The 23851-nt window shown below is 38.8% G+C and overlaps 1 protein-coding gene and 1 long non-coding RNA gene across 8 annotated transcripts in view; one reads left to right on the top strand and one right to left on the bottom strand.

Moving 5' to 3' along the window:
* Positions 1-291: 291 nt before the first annotated feature.
* LOC106030538 (Y+L amino acid transporter 2-like) lies at positions 292-22725 on the bottom strand. Of its 7 annotated transcripts, XM_066990579.1 has the most exons (11): positions 22586-22725; positions 22422-22508; positions 15136-15653; positions 12034-12159; positions 9407-9551; positions 8333-8456; positions 7419-7522; positions 6975-7071; positions 5483-5632; positions 3779-3962; positions 292-3064 (listed from the first exon to the last, which is right to left on the bottom strand). In XM_066990579.1, exons 3-11 carry the CDS (start codon positions 15635-15637, stop codon positions 2973-2975), a joined length of 1524 nt encoding a protein of 507 aa, XP_066846680.1. In that variant the 5' UTR covers positions 15638-15653; positions 22422-22508; positions 22586-22725; the 3' UTR covers positions 292-2972. The 7 variants fall into 7 exon arrangements, with proteins under 7 accessions (XP_066846680.1, XP_013027833.2, XP_066846681.1 ...); XM_013172379.3 differs by lacking the exon at positions 22422-22508 and having other exon boundaries at positions 22586-22724; XM_066990580.1 differs by lacking the exons at positions 22422-22508; positions 22586-22725 and adding an exon at positions 21564-21687.
* Positions 21841-23851, top strand: part of LOC136789774 (uncharacterized) — an 18293-nt gene continuing 16282 nt past the window's right edge. The window contains exons 1-2 of the long non-coding RNA XR_010828697.1: positions 21841-21994; positions 22616-22920. This is a non-coding gene — a long non-coding RNA (uncharacterized lncRNA). The remainder of the gene's footprint in view (positions 21995-22615; positions 22921-23851) is intronic.

Below are 23851 nucleotides of genomic sequence, written 5' to 3'. Positions count from 1 at the left end.
GGCCGCCAGGCTACACGTAATTCAAATTCAACTTGCTGTCAGCCAGAACCCCCAGATCCCTTTCCATGGGGCTGCTCCCCAGCCTCTTGTGCCACAGTCTGTACGTACAGCCGAGGCTGCCCCGTCCCAGGTGCAGAACACAGCATGGGGCAACCCTGGTACAGACAGGGAAGCCAGGGGAAAAAAAGAACTGGAATTTCATTGCTCTCCTGATAAACCAACTTACAAGAGGTAAGGTAGAGCAAGTTTCACTTGCAATACTATTTTTTATGCTTTAAAACCAGACAACTATTGCATTTGCCAAGGATCAAATGTTGATTTATTTAAATACTTCAGCATCTAAGACTTGGCTTTAGATATTTGAAAATAACTTACATATATTATTTGAAAGGAGTGAAAAATCAACAAACACATGAACATTTTTGAGATTCCAATGTCCATACACAATTTCAATAACATTATTCACATTTATAGCTTTGCATCTGACTACTGATATTCTTCAACATGTCTCCTGTCCTGAAAGAAAGAAAATGGAGGCTTGCGTGTTATGCTCAGAAAGTTAACAGATTCATGCAAAAACAGATTTTGGCAAAAAAAAACACAGGAAGAAGCTTATCAGCTCAGAATTCTCTATGGAAATGGTCTTAGTTCATAGACTTTATTACACTACCTTTGGTATCTGCTATCTGTTACCAGCTGATACATCACCTCATTTGTCTCAAATCACTTGGTAGCTTTGGTCCTGTTAAGAATAACTTCAGAGGATGGTGCAGTGCTGTCCTGGTATGACACATAGCTCAGCACTAAGCACAGCTTTGAACTCTGTGGAGACAAAGACTGCCAGGTTTTGTTTGGTACTGACTTGTAGGGTTTGTACTCTCCGTGTGCTCTGATAAAGTCTGAGATCTCGACTCTATTATTAACTGATGCCTTTAAAAATGAGGTGAAAATTCAGTATTTCTGTAAAACTGTACAGCAGGATCAACATAGTGCTGTACTGTAACAGAGGCACTTGTGTACACGTATGTGGGAGTGTTCTGAGCTGGGAAAGCTAAATCACACCCTTTTCCTCTTAATGTTTTGTGACTGTGATACTAAAGTGATTTTAGTGCATAAAAGTCATAGCTTCCAAAAAGCAAAACATGCAGCTCTAATAGCTTCATGTTTACCTTAGTTTAGTGCATTTTTATCATTTGTACTCTGAATCAAAAGAAGTCCCACCACAACTGCCATAATGGATGGCATAGAAACGCAAATAGGTTTCTCAGGAGACCTGTCAGCACGCACAGGGCTGGAGATGCACGGAATTATCATATGGCAAACGACCTTACATTGCATGGAAGGAATGGAGAGAGGTTTCAGAGGCAACGATTGCCTTCTTCCCTATTCCATTCCTCTTTCTCAGGGCAGACATAAATAAAAGACAGTGCTAGAAGTTACAGGGATTTGTATAAGATTAAAAAAGTACCTTACTTGGGATTAATTAAATAGGAATGATAACATTAAAATTAGAAACAATATATGTTACATTCAAATATAATTACAGAAAGAAGTATGACTTGCCAACAAGAATAACAAATGGTGTTAAATATCAGCGAAGAAGATTAGAAATGGACCATCCATTTTTGTGGCCTAGGTGGCAAAGTTGATTGTCTTTTTTTCTTTCCCGCGACAGTTATTTTCTCTTCCATTGCAGGCAGCTAATTAGGACTGGTTTCACATTCTGTGTGCCAAACTGAAAAATGTTCAAGAGACTGAATGTAGTTCTTCACTGTCCTTTTATTTCATGGCATTTGCTGGTGAACGCACTCGTCCAACTGTGCGATGGGCATCTGAACGATGTGAAGAGCTGGCAGCTGGTGCAGGAGGCTCTCTGTGCTGAAAAGCAGAGCTGCAGGTTGCTGTGCCAGCAGGAACTGGTGAGGCCAGTCCTGGGCAACCTGCATTTGGTGGCCCTGCTTGAGCAGAGGGATGGACCAGGAGACTTCCAGAGGCCAACATCAACAATTCTGTGACTGCGATAGATCAGCCTGCAGGGTTGGGCAGTGACTCAAGGGATTTTCTAAATATCAATAGATTTTAATTTCGCCTTATGATTTCCTTAAATAAGTTCTACTGTGCAAAAAAAAATATGTGATTTATGGGGCCACACTTGATCTTGATACTTCTAGGCAAGCAGTGGACACTATGGGAATGTGTTTTCCCCAAATATACTCTAGTCGAAGCATGGCTAAGTCCCTTACAACACTCTGCTCCACAGCAGGTTGTTCTGCTAGAAAGCAAAAATACTTCAATTACAACACTGTCATTTGTTTATTGAAAATACTGCTTCTGCAAAAGGGTAATGAATGTGGGATACCACCAAATGAAAATTTCTCACAAAACTTAAATGACTGAAAACTTTCATTTTCTCCATTTGGTACCATATATATGGTGGGAATTATGCATTAGAATAGTCTAATGCTAATGCTACAATGATTCAAAGCATGTCTATCAGTATGAACTATGTTATTTACTTTGGCTAAGAATTTAATGACATTATTAGAAGTACATTACGGTTTCTACTTCCCAACTCAGGTTTTGAATCTTGCAATATTTGATTTGATTTTTGTTATATTTGTCAATTTATTTGTTAGGATTCTGATGGGACTTAATACTTTTCATTACACTTTTGCAATTAACCTAATACTTAACACTTATCTACTGATAAATAGTTGTTCATAAGGTGCTTTGTAGTTTCAAAATGTTACTCGATAACTGTTAACAGACATATTTTTTTTAGTTTTAAATTGTAAAACAGAGGATGGCGAGTGGTTTATAAAACAAGCACAAATTAGTCGACATCAAACTGATGCATAGGACAATTGCTAGTGCTTTAGTTTAACTGAGGATACTCAGGAAGGACTTCAGGATATAAAAAATGCTCCAGATAGGACGTGTCAAGGTGCAACTCTCAATGTCAAGGTGCAGCTCTATTTGCTCTTGGCTCCTGTAGGTTCCATGTCTATGTCCAGGTCTGACAGCGCACAGAAGAAGAGCAGTTGAACACATTTTGTTGTTTTAACTGTAACACAGAACAAAAATGTGTAGTTGAGACAAAGTTATAATATCTTAGACATATATGTCGATTTTGAAGTATTGGAAAGAACTACGCAGATATTAGGAAAATCTTAAAAGAACATTAATGAAATGTATTAAACACATGTAATGAATAGATTAATGCAAAAAAAATCAATAATTATACAGTAAGTCTTTCTTATTTCGACCAATATTTCCATCAAACTGTCAGATTGACATCTGAGTTCAAAATGAGTAAAGATATTAAAATATTGTTTTTCAAGATCGCCTGAACTTGAGAGGTGGAAGCTAGCCTTCAGGCCAGTAATCATTATTTCATAATTTAGGAAAACACACGGACTCTTCTGACTCAGAGATTCCACTCCTTGAGCAGTAAACGGTGTCCTGGTATTTCTGCCTTCCAACGTATCAAACTGCATGCATTTATTCTTTGCAATCCTACAGGGCTGTTATTGAGCCAACATTTTGAAATGGCTCAGCACCACCAATGGCCATATTACATCCACATACTGGACTGTTCTGTACATTTATGCATAGCTTTGTTTTCAGGGTCATGTGAAGAAGCAAATGATCTCAGACAAGCTGTGCGCAGCATAGCAAAACTTCATAGGGAAAAAAGAATTTAGGAAAAATTATTCTTTCTTCTGACCAAGCATTCAGAATTCTGGCACAGTGACTAAGACAAGATGGTATTGCTTACCGGAAAGCCACTGCAGACATCTAGGTCTTTTTTCAAATGGCAGGTAGACTCCCAAATAATATGCAGGAATACCTGAGAGGGCAATACCAATGCCAATAAGGGAATTGATTGTGTCGCTGTAGAGAGGAACTATGACCAGGAAAAGGGAACATAAACAGTATATGATAGGGAAGAAGAGGTTCAGCTGTGGAGACAAAAAAGAAAAATAATTATTAAAAAATCAACATTTAATAAAAGAAACAGTAAATATTCTATTGGAAAAAATGTCAAGTTTTGCAGATTAAAATTAGACAAGTCATTAATAAAAATATAATTAGTAACTACATGACTACTATGTGCTGTCTATATCTTTTGAATGGTTACAGTCAGTAGTCAGTATTATTACGATAGTGTATGCTGCTGAGAGCCTCTTGTTTGGTACATGCCTGTGTAATTGAAAACTTGGGGGTTTTCAGACCTGTACAAGCACAGTTCCCTTCCACATTAGTAAGAGACTAATCTTTGAAAGCAGTACTTTAAAATTAATAATAAAGTAATGGGTAATTTTCCCTCTAACTTCAATTGCAATTTTTTTGTTGTAAATTTGAAACAGAACAAACTCAGCTGGGCTTTCAGTCACCATTTTGATTCCACAAAACCTAATGGCTGATTTACAACCATTTTGCTGGGGTACTTAGCAATTATATCACAAATAAAGGAAATTGCAATAACTTCTTTATGGAATTTGTTTTCACTAGAATATTTTTCACTGGTTGCAGTAATAAGCCTCCTCAAGAGTCCAGAAGATGGCATTTGAATACTAGCTGAAATGTGGAGCTGAATGTTTTTTATAATCAGGATATTGCACTTAAACAGAAAAAAGTGCTGGTAAAGACAGCACAGGAGGTTAGGAAGACAGAGTAACAAGGAAGAAATATTTAGAAAGGCTTGAAAAGATGTGATGTTCATTTGGATTTTTCATCATTTTGCTGCAACACTGCAGGGCTGAGATGCAGGTCATGAAGCCAGGAGAGCGCAGTGAAGTGGGAGCCAGCATGTAGCTTTGTGTGCCTGGGGAAAGCTTTGGGTGCCCATCCCTGCTTCCCTGGGTTCCTGGATTAAACTAGAAACAAACTGTATGTGTGTTTTATTTTTGTGCTGGCTCCCTCTCCTAACTGTTAGCCAGATGCTCTTCTGCAGGCAGTTATTAAGCTAGCATTTCACTGCCTATGACCTATACAGCAGGAGGACTGAATGCCTATTATTCAAGCTTTTGAACTTCTGCATGAGCAGAATTTGAGATGTTTATGGGCTTTGGAGGGATTCTTGCTGAATTTGTAAGTTTGAGCAGAGTGTGAACTTCCCTCGAGCCCCCATCACATATTGAGGTTCCCTGTGAACAAAACCTTAAGGACCAAGAATGGGCCAAGAACCCCAAATATTTATTTAGTCTATTTATACTGAAAAGTCAGATTACATTTTAATGAAAAGAAAAAAAGAAACTGAAAATATCATTTCAACCTCACAAAGTATCAGAACAAATGTTCTTGTGCAAACTCAGATAAGTTTTGCTTCTTTATTTCTTATTTTGTATGCTAACAGGATTTCTATGGCTGAAATAAATAACCTATAACATAATAAGTAATATTACGGTTCTGGTAGTATGGGTAAGATAAACATGTGCATTAGCTGACTGTTGCAGCTTATTTCCTCTCATTTACTTACTTTAATAGGCCGTGGCCTATGTGGCTGAGTATATCGCAGATATATTAGCCCTGCAATAGACAGACCCACGAAGAGCCAGTAGTTGAAACAGTAGTAGTTAATGAGGAGGAAAACATCTTCCACGAGGAGATAAAGCAAAGTCATTAAGCCCTAGAGATAATAAAAGAAAGACTTTTTAATGGGAAAATAAATACATGTCATCTAAAATAAAGAGGTAGTAAAGTTGTAAAAGGACCCGTTTCAAACACATTTAGCTGTTTAGCGTCTTTGTCAGCCACATGGACAGTGGGATTGAGTGCACCTGCAGCAAGTTTGCCAATGACACCAAGCTGTGTGGTGCTGGAGAGGATTGCTAAGAAGCCTTCTGCAGGCAACAGCTTACTTTGCTCTTCTGGTTGTCTTCAGTTTGAAAACTAGCTTTTAATTTAGTTTGTCTTTTGGAGGCACTCACAATGCACTCAGATTGAAACTGTTAGAGTGAATTCTGTGCTATGCAGGTATGCTATATACTCTGCATGGAAAGGGTAAAATAAAACCTAAAATAGCAGAAATTTAATGCCTGTTTTTACAAACATGAGGAACAGAATTATACAGTCTTCTTTTGATGCACAGAAGAAAAAAAAATCCACTGGGAAAAAGGGGAATGGTGGTGTACTAAGGGAGTACACAGCTCATTGTACTAGTGCAAATAGAATTTATCCAAGAAGGGTATCCATAAAGAGACAATAACCATTAATAAATTATCTGGTGTCAAACAGGACCAGTATGATACTTTATGTAACACAGGGCAAGGGAAGATACCAAATAAAATACACGTTCAAATAAAAAACAATGAAACACTCTTGAATGATTCCACTTTCTCTGCTTGTGCATATCCTCCCCCCATTTTAATCTACTAGGTTTATGGATTATTTATTAAAATCATTTGCACTAATTCTGTGGGCCACACTCCCTTGCTTTTGTGTTGCAAGATTTATTTGTATTGTGAGAGCAGGAAAATGTAAATACGGATATAGGCATCCAACCATATGTATTTAAATTTAAATGCTTTAGCCAAGTGTTGTAACTACAGCCCTAGAAAATCAGCCTACTAGAGGGTCTGAGAGATTTTCCTGTCATTTTCTTCTCCCGCGGACGCTCTGAAGATGCACATATAGACTTAACTCCAGTCTACGTGTTACAAAGAGCCAATCTCTAAGTAGTGTTTCTGTTGTTAATTCTGACTACTTGTACAAACAGAGCGCACATAAATGTGAATCAGGCAATTCTCTTTCGACTGAAGAAAATCCACCAGACAAAGTAACACCTCCCCACCTCTGCCCTCAATGAGTTTTAAAAATCCTGACCATTCGAGGAAGAACTCCCCCTCCAACTCAGGAGAAGGCAGGGAGCAGTGTAGGGCAGGGAGGAGGTGGAGCAGTTCCCAGGGCTGCATCCCCAGGGCTGCATCCCCAGCAAACCACGCCAGGCACTGGGCCAGGCTTTCACTTACATTAAAGAGAAGAGCAGGGACTGGTGTGAAACACTTTATATGAATTAAGCTCAAACTGTCCGGGAGGTGTCCTTCTCTGGCTCCAACGTAAAAAAGCCTAAAAAAAAAAACAAAACCAAAACCACCACAAACAACAAAAACACACACACACACAAAACCCAGACAGTTAGCTGAGGAATATCTTATTGCTTTTTGACAAAGACAACATTAATTATTGTATTACTCTATTGTAAATGCTGCTTTTTTCTCTGGTGCCTTCTGTTTATCAGCTGGTGCTGATCATCGAGTGCTGGCACGAGATAACATGCCAGATCATAACAATCCCTCCAGCATAAACGAACAATTCACCATGGCAAAAAATTGTCACTTTTACAATGCAAAGAATTCAGATTAATAACAAATGATTCATTTTCAATTATTTTAAATACATCTTATATTTCGTACCTAGATGCTGCAATTATTGAAGAGTTTAACCCACTGTAGCAGGACATGGCCACAGCTATAGGAATTATCCACTTAGCATAACTAAGGGTTTCACTGCCAAACGTCTGCAATGGAAAAAGAAAACAATAGTGAGGCCCATTACATTAAACATATGGACAATCCCGGGAAGCTCTTATGAGAACATAACCAGCCCAAATATAGCGTCACAGCCATTGCTTTTCTCTAACACTGGCAATGACTAGGAAAATTAGAAATTGGAAAAAATGATCAATATAAAAATAAAAACGACAGATAAATTAAAAAAGGGATTTAAAAAAAAAAGTTAAGCTGAGATCAAGTTAATGAGATGAAGATGTATTGATTACAGTGTAATCTGACAAATCCTGTTTTCATTAATCCATGACTTATAATTGTACTTTTGTATAAAATACTGAAAAGGTTTTTAAAAAAAGCATTTCACTGCAAATTTTTGTGTTGAAAATATTGCTGCAGTCCTACGGCACTCAAAATCACCCAGTGTACATTAGAATGATGAAACAAACAAACAAACAAACAAAACTCCACACCCAAATCCTGGTTCTTAAATTACCCAGATTTGCCATAGCTCTTCCTCTGCTTGGCTTTAGTGAAAGCATCTTTTATAGTGAAGTACTGTAAGATGCAGGATTTATGAAGTATGAAAGAGGATTTTAAAAGAGCAGATTTATTGGATACGAGCTTTATATGCAACTTCTAATATACCAGGACTCCTATACATACACACATACAAATTAAAACAAAGCAAAAATCATCAGCATAGAAATATTTCAATCGTATTCCTGATAAGTATGCTACCTGAGATTCTTCCACAGAGGAAGAGTATGGAGCTTACTTACATACAGTAACTTTTGTTTTTATCATTTTATTTAACTTACGACAGCCACTGCATCACTTGTGAGGAGAGCTGACATGTCCAGCACTACATAGTACGCTATATTTGTCATCAAGTAAATAATAGTCACAATAGGCATGGAAATTGCAATAGAAAGTGGTAAATTCCTGCAAAAGGAAAATAGCAAAATTATTCCATGTTCTTTAAATTTAAATAGAAGATGGTTCCCAAATTCAAACGTTTGTAAATGTATACCTCCATCACTTTTGTGCAATCCAACCTTTTCTAATCATGAGGTTACAAAATAAAGTGCAGCCATGTGTAGAACAATTCCATAAGCAGCTTAGTTGGCTGCTTGTGGGTCTGCCATAAGCTTTGGAGAAAAATTGTGCATTTGTAGCTGTAAACTATAAACTGCCTTTTATATAAAGCAGTGTAAGAGAGCACTTAAGCAATGAGATTAATATGCACGCTTAGGTGTTTTATTGATCGTAGGATTTTTTCCTGACTCATAGCCTTTGCATGTCCCAAAACAAGGTGGACTGTATCAGTGGGGTGGACATCCCTACAGAGAGGAGCAGATGGCATTTCCAGTGCTACTGTGGACTTTTTTCATTTCTCAGTTAACTTTTTGTCGTTAGCAAAATTAAACATTTTCCCCATAAACAGTTAAGCTGAATTTCACATGATAAAGCAGTCATAAACTTAACAGAGTTTTACTCTATTGGTGGCAAAAGCAGTCTTGGAAAACGAAGTAATTGTTTTGTCTGACTGAGAAGAAGTGAGAGGTTTTAGAAGGCTGGGTAGACCCACACTTTTCTCTGCTTTTAGCAGAGATTTGTTCTCCTCCTGCTTTAATTTAAAAATTCTGGCCCAAAGCGTAAGGTGTAAAATACATAAGTGTAGGAAAATGATTTATTGGTGTGATACAATTGGTGAGAGATGACAACAATTCACAAGAGTTCTCGCGCTTACTAGTACTTTTGGAAATTAGAGCTTTTGTAGAGAAAATGGTTGGAATAACTTCCGTTGGAAACAAATAGAAAGCAGCTTGTCCTGCAATCGCCTGCCTTAGCAGAACACTTTCCAGAGCTCTGAAAGCAGAACATCCATTTACCTCTCAGGATTCTGCATTTCCTCGGTGACGTAATTCAGGGTGTCCCACCCCGAGTAGGAAAAGAGGGCAGAGTACAGAGCCAGTGCAATCATTCCCGGGTTTGTTGCTGAGCCCTCGAAGGGAGCTCTCAGGTTTTCTGTTTCTCCTGTACAAAGAGCAGATACCAATTACCTATTACACGTCAAAGGTTATGACCTAGAAGGACACTACGCTAAATGTCTCACCTGCCCCCCAAATAAAACCCATTCATTCCTGGTTTCATTACTATACCTAAAAGTCGCATTTTAACTTGACAGATAGGAGAGGAATACAGACATTCAGACAGCAACTCTAACAGGGAGACAGCAGAACATGTTTTCCCATGTTTGTTATTTGGATGTCACTTGTGAAATTCTACCAGAACTCACAGCTTCCCCTGCCTGGCACCGACCCCTAGCCTACCAAAGGAGGGTGATGTGCTGAAGTGGCATTACACCCTCTCAGCCAGGGAGAAATGGTTGGGAAACCCAATTTCAATTCCTGAATCTGTCTCACATTTCCTCCTCTCCTAACCATGCCTTTATTATCACCAGATGAATTGGTGGGCAATGGAGAGAGAACTTCTTGGGACACCATTCTCAGTAGGATGCTCTCTCCCACAAAGCTGCTCCCTAAAATTAAGAGAAGACACGGGAAAATCTTTCCTTTCAAAATTCTCCTCTAGTTTAGTTCAATCAGATGAGACAACAACCTGCATAAAGTTGCAAAATAGAAGAAATGTTCATGAAACTGCATGAATCTTCACTGCAGTCCTGAAAAGAGGAAGAAAAGCCTGTCTGAATTTGCAGAGGAAAGCAAACTATCTAACGTAAATGGAAGTGGGTTTAGGTATTAAGGAAGACAGAAATACGCTGAAACATCTATTAGGGAAGAAAGTAAGGTCTTTGCTATAAAATGAAGAAACTTCACCATGTGGTTAAACTAAGGAATATACTGATACCACAAAAGCAATGCAATCTTTGAAGAACAGTAAATACCAGTCTTTCACATTCATAATAAAGTCTTTTTCTCTGGAGACTGCAAGAATAGAGGAAGGTGAACCTACATGATCCAAACATGCTTCAGCAACATGGCTGAAGAAAATGGTAGGAAGGAACAAATAAAGGAAAAATCCCATAGGATCAAGAAAAGCTTTCTAACTGTCAAACCTTCTCAAAATCAGATACATTCACAGTGTTGTTTTTTTTTTCTTTTTTTTTTTTTCTTCTTTTAAAGTGGCATATCTGAGCACGTCAGAAGGAGTATGGCAAGGCTAAAATGTGACAATTGTTCTTTCAATTGAATCACAGAATCATAGACTGAAGCAGCTGTTGAGTTTAAAAGAGGGCATTGACCTGATCACAACTTCCTCCAGAAGTCTAGATCATTTCTCCTCCCAGCCCTTGCTGTATTTAAGTGCTTGGTTCTGTTCAGACAGAGTAGAGATGAGACCTTTACCACTATTACAAGCCCTGAGCATTTTGCACTCCTTGCAAGATGACCTCCTCTCCGCCTTTTTCCCTCCTGACCCCAGGTAACAACGTAAAGGAACCAACCTCAGGACTGCGTTCATTTATTCAGTTTTCATTAGACTTGAACAGATCAATGACAACTGACATGCACCACTATGGCTAAAGAAACAAACAAACAAAACCAATCAACCAACCAACCAAAACCCTTCCCTTAAAGTCTGATGTAGCTTTACAGTATAGTAATTGGAGCCAAAGAAAGAAGAAGGCCAGAAAATATAGGAAAACAATCACTCTTGTTAGGTTTTACAAGCTAGTTTCTGCAGAAGAAAAAGACAGTTCCCAAACCAAAGAGAGAAAACCATCTCTATTTTAACTGAATAAAGACACAATGGCTATTTAGGGATTTCATGGGAAAGGAAAATGAAAAAGAAACCTTAGTAACTAAGCAACAGAGCTGGAGTTGGAAGAGACTTCACTGCACCAGATCCCAAACTAATAAAATCAAATCTGTTGTCATATGTAAAGATCAGAAGTAGCACTGGAATAAACGATCATTTTGCTGTTATGTAAATACAGTTCAGCCCAGTTACTGCTCATAAAAGATGGCTCATCCATCCTGTGATGCCTTATGATACCACAGTGATTCACAGGAGCGCAGTATTACAGTTTTGTCCCCTGTTTCTAGGAACGAGCACACCCTCTCACCACTGACCAGGGGCTCGTTACTGTAGCTGGAGAAAAGAGCAAGTTCCTTCTTCCTCTGGTATCTGCCATGCTGCGGCGCTCCAGGAGGAGCAACACTAGTCTACTAATTTTAAGTAGCAAGAGACTGAGACACCGAGGCTAACTTTAATCTGGTTAACACCAAACTGATGTTAATTCAGCTGCAATCTGCTATTCAGCCTTGCAATGCAGGACTTGGTGTGCGCTGGTTTGCCACAGTAAGGACAGAAGATTAATTAAACTCCAGTGCCTAGTGAGCCATAAAATTCCTCTAATCTTGCTATGACAGACAACTTTTTCAGAATAAATAATACTTTGTATGCAAGTCTTATAGAGTCTGATCTTCCTGAATGGATTTTGAAATTCATCTATGGTTCATTTTTAAGAATTCAAGTAAATGAAAAATACTCTTACCTTTACCAATTTTGTAAAGGCCAACAGCTATCACCAAGATAAGAGCCATAACTTTCGCATATGTGAAAACATCTTGTACACGGGTTCCCCACTTCACATTCACACAATTAATAAACGTTAAGGAACCTGTAGAGAAATGTAATATGCATGAGAGGAGCGCAGTGTGTTTGGCATCACTATTTCAAATGCTTCCTTCCACAGAGCACCCTTCTTTCAAGAAATACAACAGAATCAATGTCAATATTTCAGGACCACCTAGATTTATGAAGATGAATGAAATACCTGTGATGCTTACTCCATGACAACAGGTAGGAAGAAAACACCTGATTTTGAATTTTAGGATAAGTCCTGTTCCTTTTAAATAATCTTTAAACCTTTAAATTTTCTTAAAGTCAACAGAGTTGCTCACATGTAGATGTGATTTCTTTATATCCATTTTTTTGCACTGAAGTTCTCCTTGCTGATTCAAGCTCTGGTTGCATACAGAGTAAGGACAACTTCTGCACCAAGGAGTTTGGATGCTCTTTTCAGGACACTGAGCTGAGCTGTGTCAGTGTGCTCTCACTGTGCCCATGGATTAGGAGCTGAGCCACTCATGCTTTGAGCCCAGGCCTGAAGGTTACAGAACTACTTAGAGAGTTCTCTCAAGCATTAATTTTGACAGTATCTAATGGAAATAATTGAGAAGTTTGGTTGCAGAGATCGGGTGGTGTCAACTTGTTCTCCTTTCCTCCTCCTGCCGTATTCTTTGCATCCAGCTTTGCTGCACAAGTTAGACCCAAGGAGCAGATAAAACACTGTGAGGAGCACGGTGTACCGTAGTGCTGCCCGCCTGCTGGTGTGCCCACCTGACCTTCTAGCACCCACTCAGCATCACAGGCAGCTCATATCCCTGTCCACTCTGTAACTCAGAACAGAGACAGGTGTGCATTTGGTATCAGGTATGAAGCCCAGCTGCTGGAGGAGAAAAAAAAAAAAAATGTAGCACGGGCAGTTCAGGTTCCTTTCAAGCACAGATCAGAATGGGCTATTTCTTCTCCAGCACGCTTCTTGGTCTTTACTTCTGTTTCTTTGACCTGCCTATCACCTGCACTTCAGATTTGAAAAAAATGTAAATGCTTAAAATGAAAACCACTTAGAAACCTTTCTTTATAGTAAGGAAATTAGCATCCAACTGCAGATGCTCACAGGACTTTTGTCTTCATTGTCATGAGCAACTCTGCATATTTGACTGGGTGTCCAGCCAGCTGTTAAAGTAATGATGCACCTAACTATTTATGGCATCAGGACCTGATGTGCCCTCACTATTCCCTATTAACATATCAACGTTGTGCAACAGGGACAAATTTTATTTTTATTCTGGTGTTAAAAACCCCAAGAGGTTACATAATAATTGTTCCTGCTCAGTGTCAGGTTTGCATATAAGTTAAACTTGTCTGTAAATAAAGGACTGCTGTAAATCTTGCTCTAGTAAATGTGGCATAGACATTGAAATATGTTTTATGCTCTAATTAAAAAAAAAAAATCTGCTTTCAATAACTTAATAACATACGTCTCATTTAAAAAGAAAGTAATATATACCAGTAAGTGCTAGAACTGGAGCAAGTATTTCTTAAAAAGGATAGAATATGTGTTGACTGAAGTTTTTAAAACTGAACATTTATGCATTATTTGTGATGTTATAAAGTGCTATTTGAAACACTGCAAGGGATACATTTACTGCATATGTATGTAACACAACATGTATTATGTGCTTCTGTGTCATTAAGTTCAAGGCATCAGGATCTTGCCATAAGATTCCCAGTAAATCATACAATGTATAGATGTAAATGTTCTCTGTGTTGGTGAGGTGCCAACTAACTCTACTGCTCCTGAGCCTTGTCAAAATTGTTCAAGCTAGTAATAAGCTTGCTATATGACACTGCATATCACAGTCAATATAATAAACTGTAATTTTCTGAGCAATCTGGGCTGCTACCCAAAATGCTGGTTGTAGGCCTGGTCAGTGGTGAGGCAGCTAATTTTCTGTATGAGAAAGCAGCAGCTGCCAGCCACACCTGGTACATGAGCTCATGGAAATCAGAGGTACTAGAGTACACCACAGATGATTCACATGAAGACTGCAGCAAGAATAACCCCCCCAAAAAAAGGCTTAAAGAAACATCAGTATTTGAAGACTGGTTTTCTTAAGTGACTTCAAGAGAGGCATGTAGAATACTGGGGAAATTATTTTTGGTCTAATAAATAACTGCTTTCCTGTGCAAGTGGAGACTTTCAGCTGATAAAAGTTTTGTTGGTTTTTTTTTTGGAAAAGGGTTAGTTGCCTTTTAGAGTGTGGAGTGGCCACGATGGTCTCAAGTTATATCATGGAGCCTTCTTCAGAAGCGAACTTCTTCTGTACCATGCTGGTGAGAGTCAGGGCTACAGAGAGAACACCTTTGCAGAACTGTCAGTATACATTATACTAACTTAAGTTAAAATTATTAAGTTAAAATTAAAGTTTTTGTTGTTATACAATTTAAACCATTTTAAAAAAGATCACGCTATAGCATATTGGGGAGGGGAAAGGAAGGGGAAGGGAAGGATGACCTATCTTGACAAATACAAATCTTATGGCAAAGAATTTGAGTACGGTCCAGCTACTGGAGGACAGACTTGTAACGCTTATCCCTGTGTTTAACGAAATCAACTCTGAGGAGTATGTGGTTGCTACTCAATATTTCCTGAGACAAAGCTCATATTAGGCAGAATATTTTTTAATTTCATATGGGTTTTAAGTTTTTTACTCATCTTAAATGATTTGCAAGAAATAGGGGAGAGAGGACATAGACCATGTGTGGGCTGCAAATTAGACCCATGATTCACAGAGATATGTTTAATCAGCAGCTACAATTTTCCTCAACTTGTTGGAATTCTCCTCTTCCCTCTAATAATCTCAGCCTCAAATAAAATACAAAACAAAAAGCATATGAGTTCCTCAGAATATGTTCTACAGAGGCAATAATTATTTTCATGAAAGATAAAGGCATAGAAATTCTGAAAAATATCTCTGTGCACCTACAATTATAATCCTTATTTTCTAGCAATCATAACTTTACTTACAAATACAAGCAGCTGCAATCAACCTGACTGCATCATACGGTGGCTCGCAATGAGGAAAAATTGGTTGAACAATATAGTTAGCAAATGTGATTGCTATCACTGCCTGAGTTGTTGGTTCGATAATTAGCAAAGAAGACCACAGTCTGATGAAAGCCACAAAGGCACCAAATGCTTCCAGGATGTAGGCATAGCTGGCTCCAGATTTAACAATGGATGTTCCCAATTCAGCATAACACAAAGCTCCAAACAGTGAAAACATTCCACCAAGAGCCCAGATGATTAGAGAGAGTCCGTAGGAAGCACTGTACATTAAAACCCCTCTGGGAGATACAAATATCCCAGAGCCAATCATGTTCCCGACAATTAAAGAAACTCCATTTAGTAATGTAATTTCTTTTTTCATCTGCATTTTATCACTTGCGTCTGCCATATCGTCAATTTCAGCTTTTCCAGTCTTGGATTTGGATTTTTTATTGCAGCATATTCGCCAGGGCGCCGGCATCTTCAACTACCATTACCTGAAAACAAGAGGAGAGGACATCTTTTGTGAAGCATGTGGCATCAGAGACGTGAGTAAGATAATTGCTGTACAATGCACAAATGGTACAAAGAACAATTGTTTTGCCTGCTTTCATCTTGTAGTCCAGGAATCACATACTAGTGGATCTTCTTACCTTTCACCCTTGCGTACCTTTTTAATGGATGAGTGAGAGGTCACTGTCCTTGGTCACAGACCCTGTAACTTTCCTTTCTTCATTTCACATTCCTGAAATTGAACTCTGAGTTCACCTTTGTCATTTGTATTGACTTGTAAGTCTACATGATGCTACTGAAGTAATCTTAAGGAAGAAAGAGACACTCTTCCTCTGGAAACATGCTCTAATAGAACTGAAGTGTCCCACACAGGTATACCTCTCCGTAAATTATGCTGATAGCCCAGGAAGAACTTTGTTTCATTATTCAAATATATGTATATATATAAATCAAATCATATACATCTGAAAATAATCTACTGAAGAACACAGGAAAAAGAAAAAAAAAAAGATACTCAAAAGCTCCAGCTTCTGGTGGTTAATGTTAATGTGAGGATGAGGAAAAGAGCTTGAGCTGTTTGTTCCAAGAGATGAGATTACAGCTGCAGTGAATAATGCATCTTGCTTAGTTATTAACCTCACTTGACTTCTGGGCGAAAGCATGCAGAGGGATTGAATTTTGAACACCCTGTTCCTGGAACACTTTCATACAAGGGAGCCCAATATAACATGTTTGTGAGAGCTTCCAGCACCACTGCTCACAGGGCAAGATCCAAATACAGCAGGAGCTGCGGAAAACTACCCAACTGTGTAGCTGCAGAGATAAATCAGCCTTGTGCACACATCACACCCCTCGGGGGCTGCAGTGGTGAGGGATGGGATGGGGAAGGGAAGGGTAACAGCCTGGATGGCAGTGATTGTCCCCTGACTACACCCATTCTTGGGTCAGGTTTACTCATACTAATGCTTGCTTAGAACAATGACTTTTTTTGGTGCCTGTCTCAAGAGAAATTAATTTCTCCTTCCTTTCCCCTCCCTCACTCCAAAGCACTTCCAAAGAAAACTTCCTCAAAATCTTATGAGATAAAGCAAAGCTGTGTGTGTAGTGCAGAACAAAACTCTTCCACAGGACACTGGCTGAAAATATTTGATTACAAATACGTTGTTAAAATGTGGATCAATATCCATTAAAAAAAATCCTAAATTTCCTGAAAATTTTGCTTTCCTTTGTAATGTATGTCTGTTTTAGCTGCCCTGAATAATTTATAATGATGCATTCCTTTATAGCTTTTTTTTGGGTGCAACTCCTTTGCCCCATCCCTGGAGGTGTTCAAGACCAGGTAGGATGAGGCCCTGGACAACCTGATCTAGTGGGTGACATCCCTGCCCTTGGCTGTCACCACATTTGAAAATATATCTGAATATATATCCAATATATATTTGGCTTGGGTTGGAAGGGACCTCAAAGATATATTCATTCTGTGATTCTATGAACTCAGTCTCCTAGTTGATCAAATAACTAATGAGGCCTGATGAGGATTAAAGATTAAAAGATGTCAAACTCCCTTTAAAGATTAAATGCTTTCCTCATCCCAAATGTATTTCTCTAGCCGCAGAAGCACTGGGGGAACAATGAAGTAAAATTAAATATTAATTTTTTCCATAGGTGTTCAAGCGTGACAGCTGAGTCTTCCACCCTGTGCTGACCTTTTCTTCACACACAGGTGACTCCTTTTACTTTTCACTTTGTCCCTTGAAGAATAAAAAACATCACCTTGGTCTGGGGGAGAAATTTCAGGCATCAAATATACCAGTCCTGTCTCCCTTAAAATTCCTAATGAGCATACCCAGTTTCTTACCACTGACACAAGTTTTCTGATGGTGGGAAAAAAAAGAGGGAAGAAGTAGGAGAGGAGAGGGAGAGGAGAGGTAGTATTTCCAGAAGCTCCTGTCTCTGTTTCTGTTCTCCATGGCTACACAAGATGTTGGCAGGAGCCCTGTCCTGTGACTGCAGCTGTCTGGACAGCCCATCAGGACAGCAACACACTGGAACTTCAGGCAGAGTTTGGTTTAACTCTCAAAATCCACTATTTGGCAGCAGACTTGGTATAAAATCACCTTGTGCTTTTTCTGCCTGATCTGGGCTTTATGTGTACATTTTTTTCCTGGGTCACTCACAGCTCTGGGTCTAAGCCAAAATGCACAACTGTGGGCACAGCTCAAAGGGAATCAGAATTTGAAATGCAGCTGTTCCTGAGATGATCTGAGCGTGGAGCTATGCAAGTAGAGAGATCAAACCAGAGGCTATCTGTTTTCCTGAAATGAAGTCTCATTGATAATTGAGATAAAGTTGTTTGCCTGTAAAGTAAGACACACAATGCAATTGATAGGTTGTTAGTAGTACAGGTAACTTGCGTGCATGATATCAAACCTGAACTTTGATGCTTAGTTAAAGATTAAATTATTTTTTTCAGTAACAATGTTCTGCATATTTTTCTTCTCTTGTGCTAGCAAAAGATTATTTCAGATCTCTAAAAATGTGTAACCAGAGCTGCGCAGGGAAATATTTCTTTCATAAATAAGTGACCTTGGATAAAAACATTTTGAAAGAAAAAAATTAGAACAAGAAACAGTTCAAACTTCTGTACTTTGAGAAATGCCGCATTAGCAAAACTTTTAACCAGACACTAAGTTCACAAATAGGAACAGCCTGAGAATCAAAGGATAAGAGATTCAGTTTCCATAACAAAGAGGTGTGACTTTACTGTGCTTGAGTTCCCCAATTTATGTCAGCTGAAAATCTGCAAGAAAGTAGCTCCTTAAGGACAAAGCCTTTTGGGGAGCCTAGCTCCCTCCCTACTCCAAGTCGCAGTATTCCCACTAGCTTTGACAGTGCACTGGTCTCACTCGGTGAGGTCATGATATTGAAGTTTTTTCTTCTTATTTTCCTTCTTTAGGACTATGTCTTCCTTAAATAAACAAGGTTTTACTTAGGACTCATACTAGTTCCCAGCAAAGTCTTCAAGATATTAAGAAAATTAGGAACTGCTTTCCTGTACAAATCTTCCTGTATCATAGCAAAAGAATTATGACACTTCTGTCACAAGTGCGAAGAATTTACTGCTGTTACAATCCAGAGAATGGCAAAAACATTTGAAGGGGTGCCATAGTCTATTGCCATGGTCTAATCCTTTCCCGTATTTATAGCTTCTGCTATTTTATTCCTACCAACCCTGACCCACAGTCTTGTCTTCTGCCCTGCCATACTATCATTAATGTCACTTCACCTTCATGTGTCATGTACTCTTCATCCTGTTGTCTCCCCCTCTTGGGACCATCATTACTGCTTCTGCCTTGAACTGCTGAGCAGAAAAGCTTACATTAAGACTCACGGGTCAAACATGATTCTGTTCACTGTCACTTAGGCATCCCTGTAGGTGATATTTCAAGGCACATAATCCAAGATAAAGCCAGTACTAGCTAATGCGTGGGAGGGCTTTCACGATGGCGACACCCATCACAGCTGTAACAAGTTGACTTCTTACATGGGGTGTCCATATTCAGTTGCAAAAACCTTCATTATAACAGGCAACAAGTCCTTACAGTAAATCCTTTAGCAGACAGGAAATCAGAATGGCTTCCTAAGAGTGCCATCCTAAGATATAATTTACGCAGTAATTAAAAAAGGGAGGTTCTTTCTATTCTGACATTTCTCTTTAACATGTCTGAAAGTGCAAAAACTAACTTTATTGCAATAAGAAAACTTTGTGACATCGAAAATATATGTACAGGTATTTCAGTCACTCCTGTGTTTGAAGTCTGAAATGCAGGACATAAAAGCTTCATGGCACGAAGGGAAGTCCCTGCTCTATGGGCCCCCATGGACTGTGGAAATCAGAGGCTCAGACAGGTATGAACATGCTGATGTGCCTCAGAGGTTTCAGCAGGCAAGTGAAACAGCTGCAAACACTTGCCTGTGCCTTGCGTTGGCAAGTGATCTCTACCACAGAACTCCAAAATCCTGTCTGCATGCAGGTCATGTTCTTTCTTAGGGGCTCCCTCAACAAATTGAAGAAAATTTTCCACTTGGAGAAAAAGCAGAAAGCCTTAAGCATACATAGGCATGATGGCCCTGAATTGTTTGCAGTCTCATGTTTACCTCCCAGCTGTATTGTAGAGAATCACAGAAGGGGTAAGGTTGGCAGGGGCCTCTGGAGGCCACCTGGTCCAACACCCCTGCTCAAGCAAGGCCACCCAGAGCTGCTTGCTCAGGACCATGTCCAAGAGCCTTTTGAGTATCTCCAAGGAGGGAGCTCCACAACCTCTCTGAAAAAAAAAAAAGAGCACAACAACTATCTGTACAAAAAGCAGCAGAAAGGAAATTGTAGACTGTCAGCTGGAAAGTTAAGAAAAATGATACCATAAAGGGATAATTCTCAACAGTTTTTTTTTTCATTTTTTTTCCCCTCAAGTCACCACCAGAAGTCATGTAAAAGTGAAGAAAGAAGGGACAACTTACTAATAGTTGAGAACCAAAGCTGAACTAAAGCCAATTCTTCCATAAATTAGCTCAGGACTGGTTTGGCAGGGTAGGATTTTCTCAAACACTTCCCCGTCCTTCAGGGATCTACCGCCTAATGAGTGACTGCCTCCTTCTTGAGGAGGTAATTAACCTTTGCCAAATGATTGAGCAAGGCTTGGTCAGGGGTTATGGAAGTGTGACGTCTAAAGGACTGCTCACAGAGACTTCCCGAGGGACTGAGCTGCTTCTATTCATTAGGCTGCTTTGAAATTCCTAGCTTTTAGTTCAAGAAATACTAGTAGATAGCTTAGAGGATCTCTTTTGAAGGCCAACATAGTTCCCCTTAATAGATTCCCTTACAAAAGGAGGGCATTTAGAAGGTCATATCCTATCAATGATGCTGGAAACATGCCAGGCATCAAATTTACTACTTAATGTTATTTCAAATAACTTCATGATCTATTAATTACTTGATTATCTACTGCCATGTAATTTCTCAATAATGAAAGTCTGCTATACTATCAATAAACATAGCAAACTCAAGCCAGGCAATAAAACTGGAAAAAAAAAGGTTTCCTAGTTTGTTAGATAATGAATGATGTTAAAGAGATCTAAAAACAAAATCTAGAATATTTTAAATATGTCTACATTATAAGCCAATATATGTGTAGAAAGACATTTAAAAAAAATCGTGAGAAGTCTCAGTATCTTCTTCAAGTACACTCTATTTTTTTCTTGTGTGTAGTAGAATGATCAAAAATGAAGAAAACAAAACAAAATAACATAAAAAATACAAAATATATTAAAAAAGCAACCAACCAAATGAAAAAAACAACCAACATATAACTTTGTATTAATAGCTACCTGGGAATGAAATCAGATGAGCCTTAAGTTTTCAACATGACCAAAAATGTGTGGATCGAACTTTAAAACACTGTTTCTAGGCATGAACTTCAGCAAATCTTAAAGGGAGTATTCATGATAAGTAACACTGTCGAACGTTTTCCAGTGTGAGAGAAGATGAAGCGAAAAAATACAACATTATGCATTATGAAGGAACAGCATGAAATAAAAAAGCAATAGAAAAAATAATCCACTTTGACCTCCTCTGAAGAAAACATCCCACTTAGTAGGAAGTGATCAGCTTTCCTTTTGTTTTTTAAATGTTATGTTTATAAAAATATTTGACGAATTAATGCTTCAAATGCTCCAGCCACATTAGCGTGCTCAGAGGCTGATTTTCCCAGATGAGGAACCTGCTCCACCCCCAGTACTCCATTCCCACCCCAAAGCAAGGCATGGAGGATATTTGAGAGAGAAGCTACTCTAGTCCAAATCTAAGAAAGAGATGAAAAGAGAAAGCGGCAGCTTACATGTTTGCTTCGTTCAGCAGAGAGGCTACTGTAATTGAATAGGGACTGCCTACCGCTGCTCTACATACGCACACATCTGTTTCACCAGGGCAGCGTAGTTATTCCTAGTATGAATAGCCTCTTCTCGCACTCTCAGTTTAGCCTTGAGCTGCTATTTTTATTATGGTATTACGTGAACACTAAAATCAATGACAGCTTTCAAGAAAGAAGATCCCAGACTCTCCTGGAACGTGGTTTCTCCAAACAACCTCAACTGAGGTCATTAGCAGGCAGAAGACAGCTTGCAGATCAGCTGCTCTCTATTCCTTAGAAAGTCGTGACAGAAATAAGACAACAAGGAAGGTGAAAAACCGACCAACCAACCCAAATAAAAACAAAACCCCTTCATCCACGTGCCACTGAAGACAAGAACAGTTTCCCAGACATTAACAGTAAGTGAATGCAGTCTAATTCCCTCCTGTTAATTTAGAAAGGCACGATGAGACTTGTTTCTAACACCGTGCACAAAGAATACATTTATTCTTGTTTGATGAGTTGGCAAAATAGAAGGATATTCAGAGGAGTAATGGTAATGGTAGCTAGTTGAAAAACCTAGGTATTATTTCATTTCAAACAACGTTTATCTGTGCAGTTTTTGTTATGTTTTCTTTAATTCTATTCATTATTAAATTATTTATCAACTTTGTTACTTTTCTTACCCATAAAATTATGTATCTGTGGACTTTCTGTAATATTTCTGTAATAATTTCTGACAAGATGCATGATACACAAAACATGCTGATCTGGTGTAAAGTTCTTATTTAAATTAAATAAACTTTAAAAAAGGATAAAAAATAAGCAAAGACTGAAACAGCTTACCCAATGTATTCACCTTTGTCTTCTGAAACAATATATTGCTCTCCCTTTTGGAAAAAAAAGGAGCCAGTACGATATGCAGCACAGTATCTACCAAAATAGGTAAAACCTCAGAAAATAAAGTCTTCTGGGCAGATCATATAGTTAATGAATGCAAGAACACTAACCTGGAATTTTTGTTTTCCATGAACAACAAGACCAATAGTAAGGCATGGATTTGTATTCGCGTGTCAAAGGGCATTTGGAAGGAGCTGATCCGGCAGATCAAGAGTCTTCAGTCGCTGGACTGAGTTGAAGCACCAGATAACAGGACTTAATCAGAATGGGCTACTAATCCAGAAAGGAAAGTGAACTAATTGAATTCAAACACAGATATCCCTCCAGTCAGCCTCGGTAATCCGACTGGAAAACGAGCAAGAGAGCTGCATCGTGCTGCACGTTCCCTTCTGTAACCCACAGTGACAAAGGAAAAATACTAACAACCCAAACCTTCCTATCCTAGGTCAGTGCTCCTCCTATTTCTTCCTTTTAAAGTAACATCTTGTAAAAACATGCTTTCTGAGATAGACTGAGAGAGGTCTGCAGTTAATGTTTACGTGGAAATGGCTGTTTTCTTTTTTTAAACACTATTAAACGCAGGTACACAGTAAGTATTTTGAATAAACAGCCTCCAAGTTATTTTATTTTTTATCTGTGAAGAAGTTATTTATCCCTGAAAGCTCTCTCAGTCTGCATGGAAAGATTGCACAACTTCAGCTGCCTGCAAGCCTGTGGTTATGCACATTATAATATATCAAAACACATTTTGGCAACAGAACTGTTTTGCAGGCATGTTATTCTCTGCTGGGAGAGCCAAGAGGCCGAGTGCCACATTCTTTAACCAGAGACTCAGTCATCTTAAATTTTTTTTGCTCTCATCTGGGCAGTGTTAACAGACTATAGCCTAAAAAGCAGGTCTGCAATCCTATTTTCAAGAATGCATACTTAATTTCACTCTGAAATTTGAACTTGAATTTGTCACGTTTCTCAGTTTGGGCACTGGACTGGCTTTTGTGTGCTACGCTGAGGACCTTTGTCATCAGGCATTTGCCCCCTCTTAGAGCTGGCGAGCACCTTTACATTGTTCATATACCCACCCCTTGAGCCAGCTTCAGTCCACTGCTTTAGTTCGGTAGAGGCTGCATGTTGGAACATGAAACAAAATGTTTTCTTCATTAATGCTTCCCGTATTATTATTGGCCTGATCCTAATGGTTATGTTGTATTTGACATTTCCCACAAATTTAGAGCAACTGCACACAGATCAACATTGAGCAATCATTAAGCATGCAGCCTGCATGAAAAACATTTCTTTCTCAGACATTTCCTCTGTGAACACAAATTCTAGGTCCTTTGCTAAGGATGATTATCCTTACCTTGCATTTTAAGTAAGTA

This window comes from Anser cygnoides, chromosome 2 (genome assembly GCF_040182565.1).
Source record: "Anser cygnoides isolate HZ-2024a breed goose chromosome 2, Taihu_goose_T2T_genome, whole genome shotgun sequence".
NCBI lineage: Eukaryota > Metazoa > Chordata > Aves > Anseriformes > Anatidae > Anser > Anser cygnoides.
The sequence above is the reverse complement of the archived record's forward strand: the minus strand, read 5'-3'. Positions and strand labels throughout refer to the sequence as shown.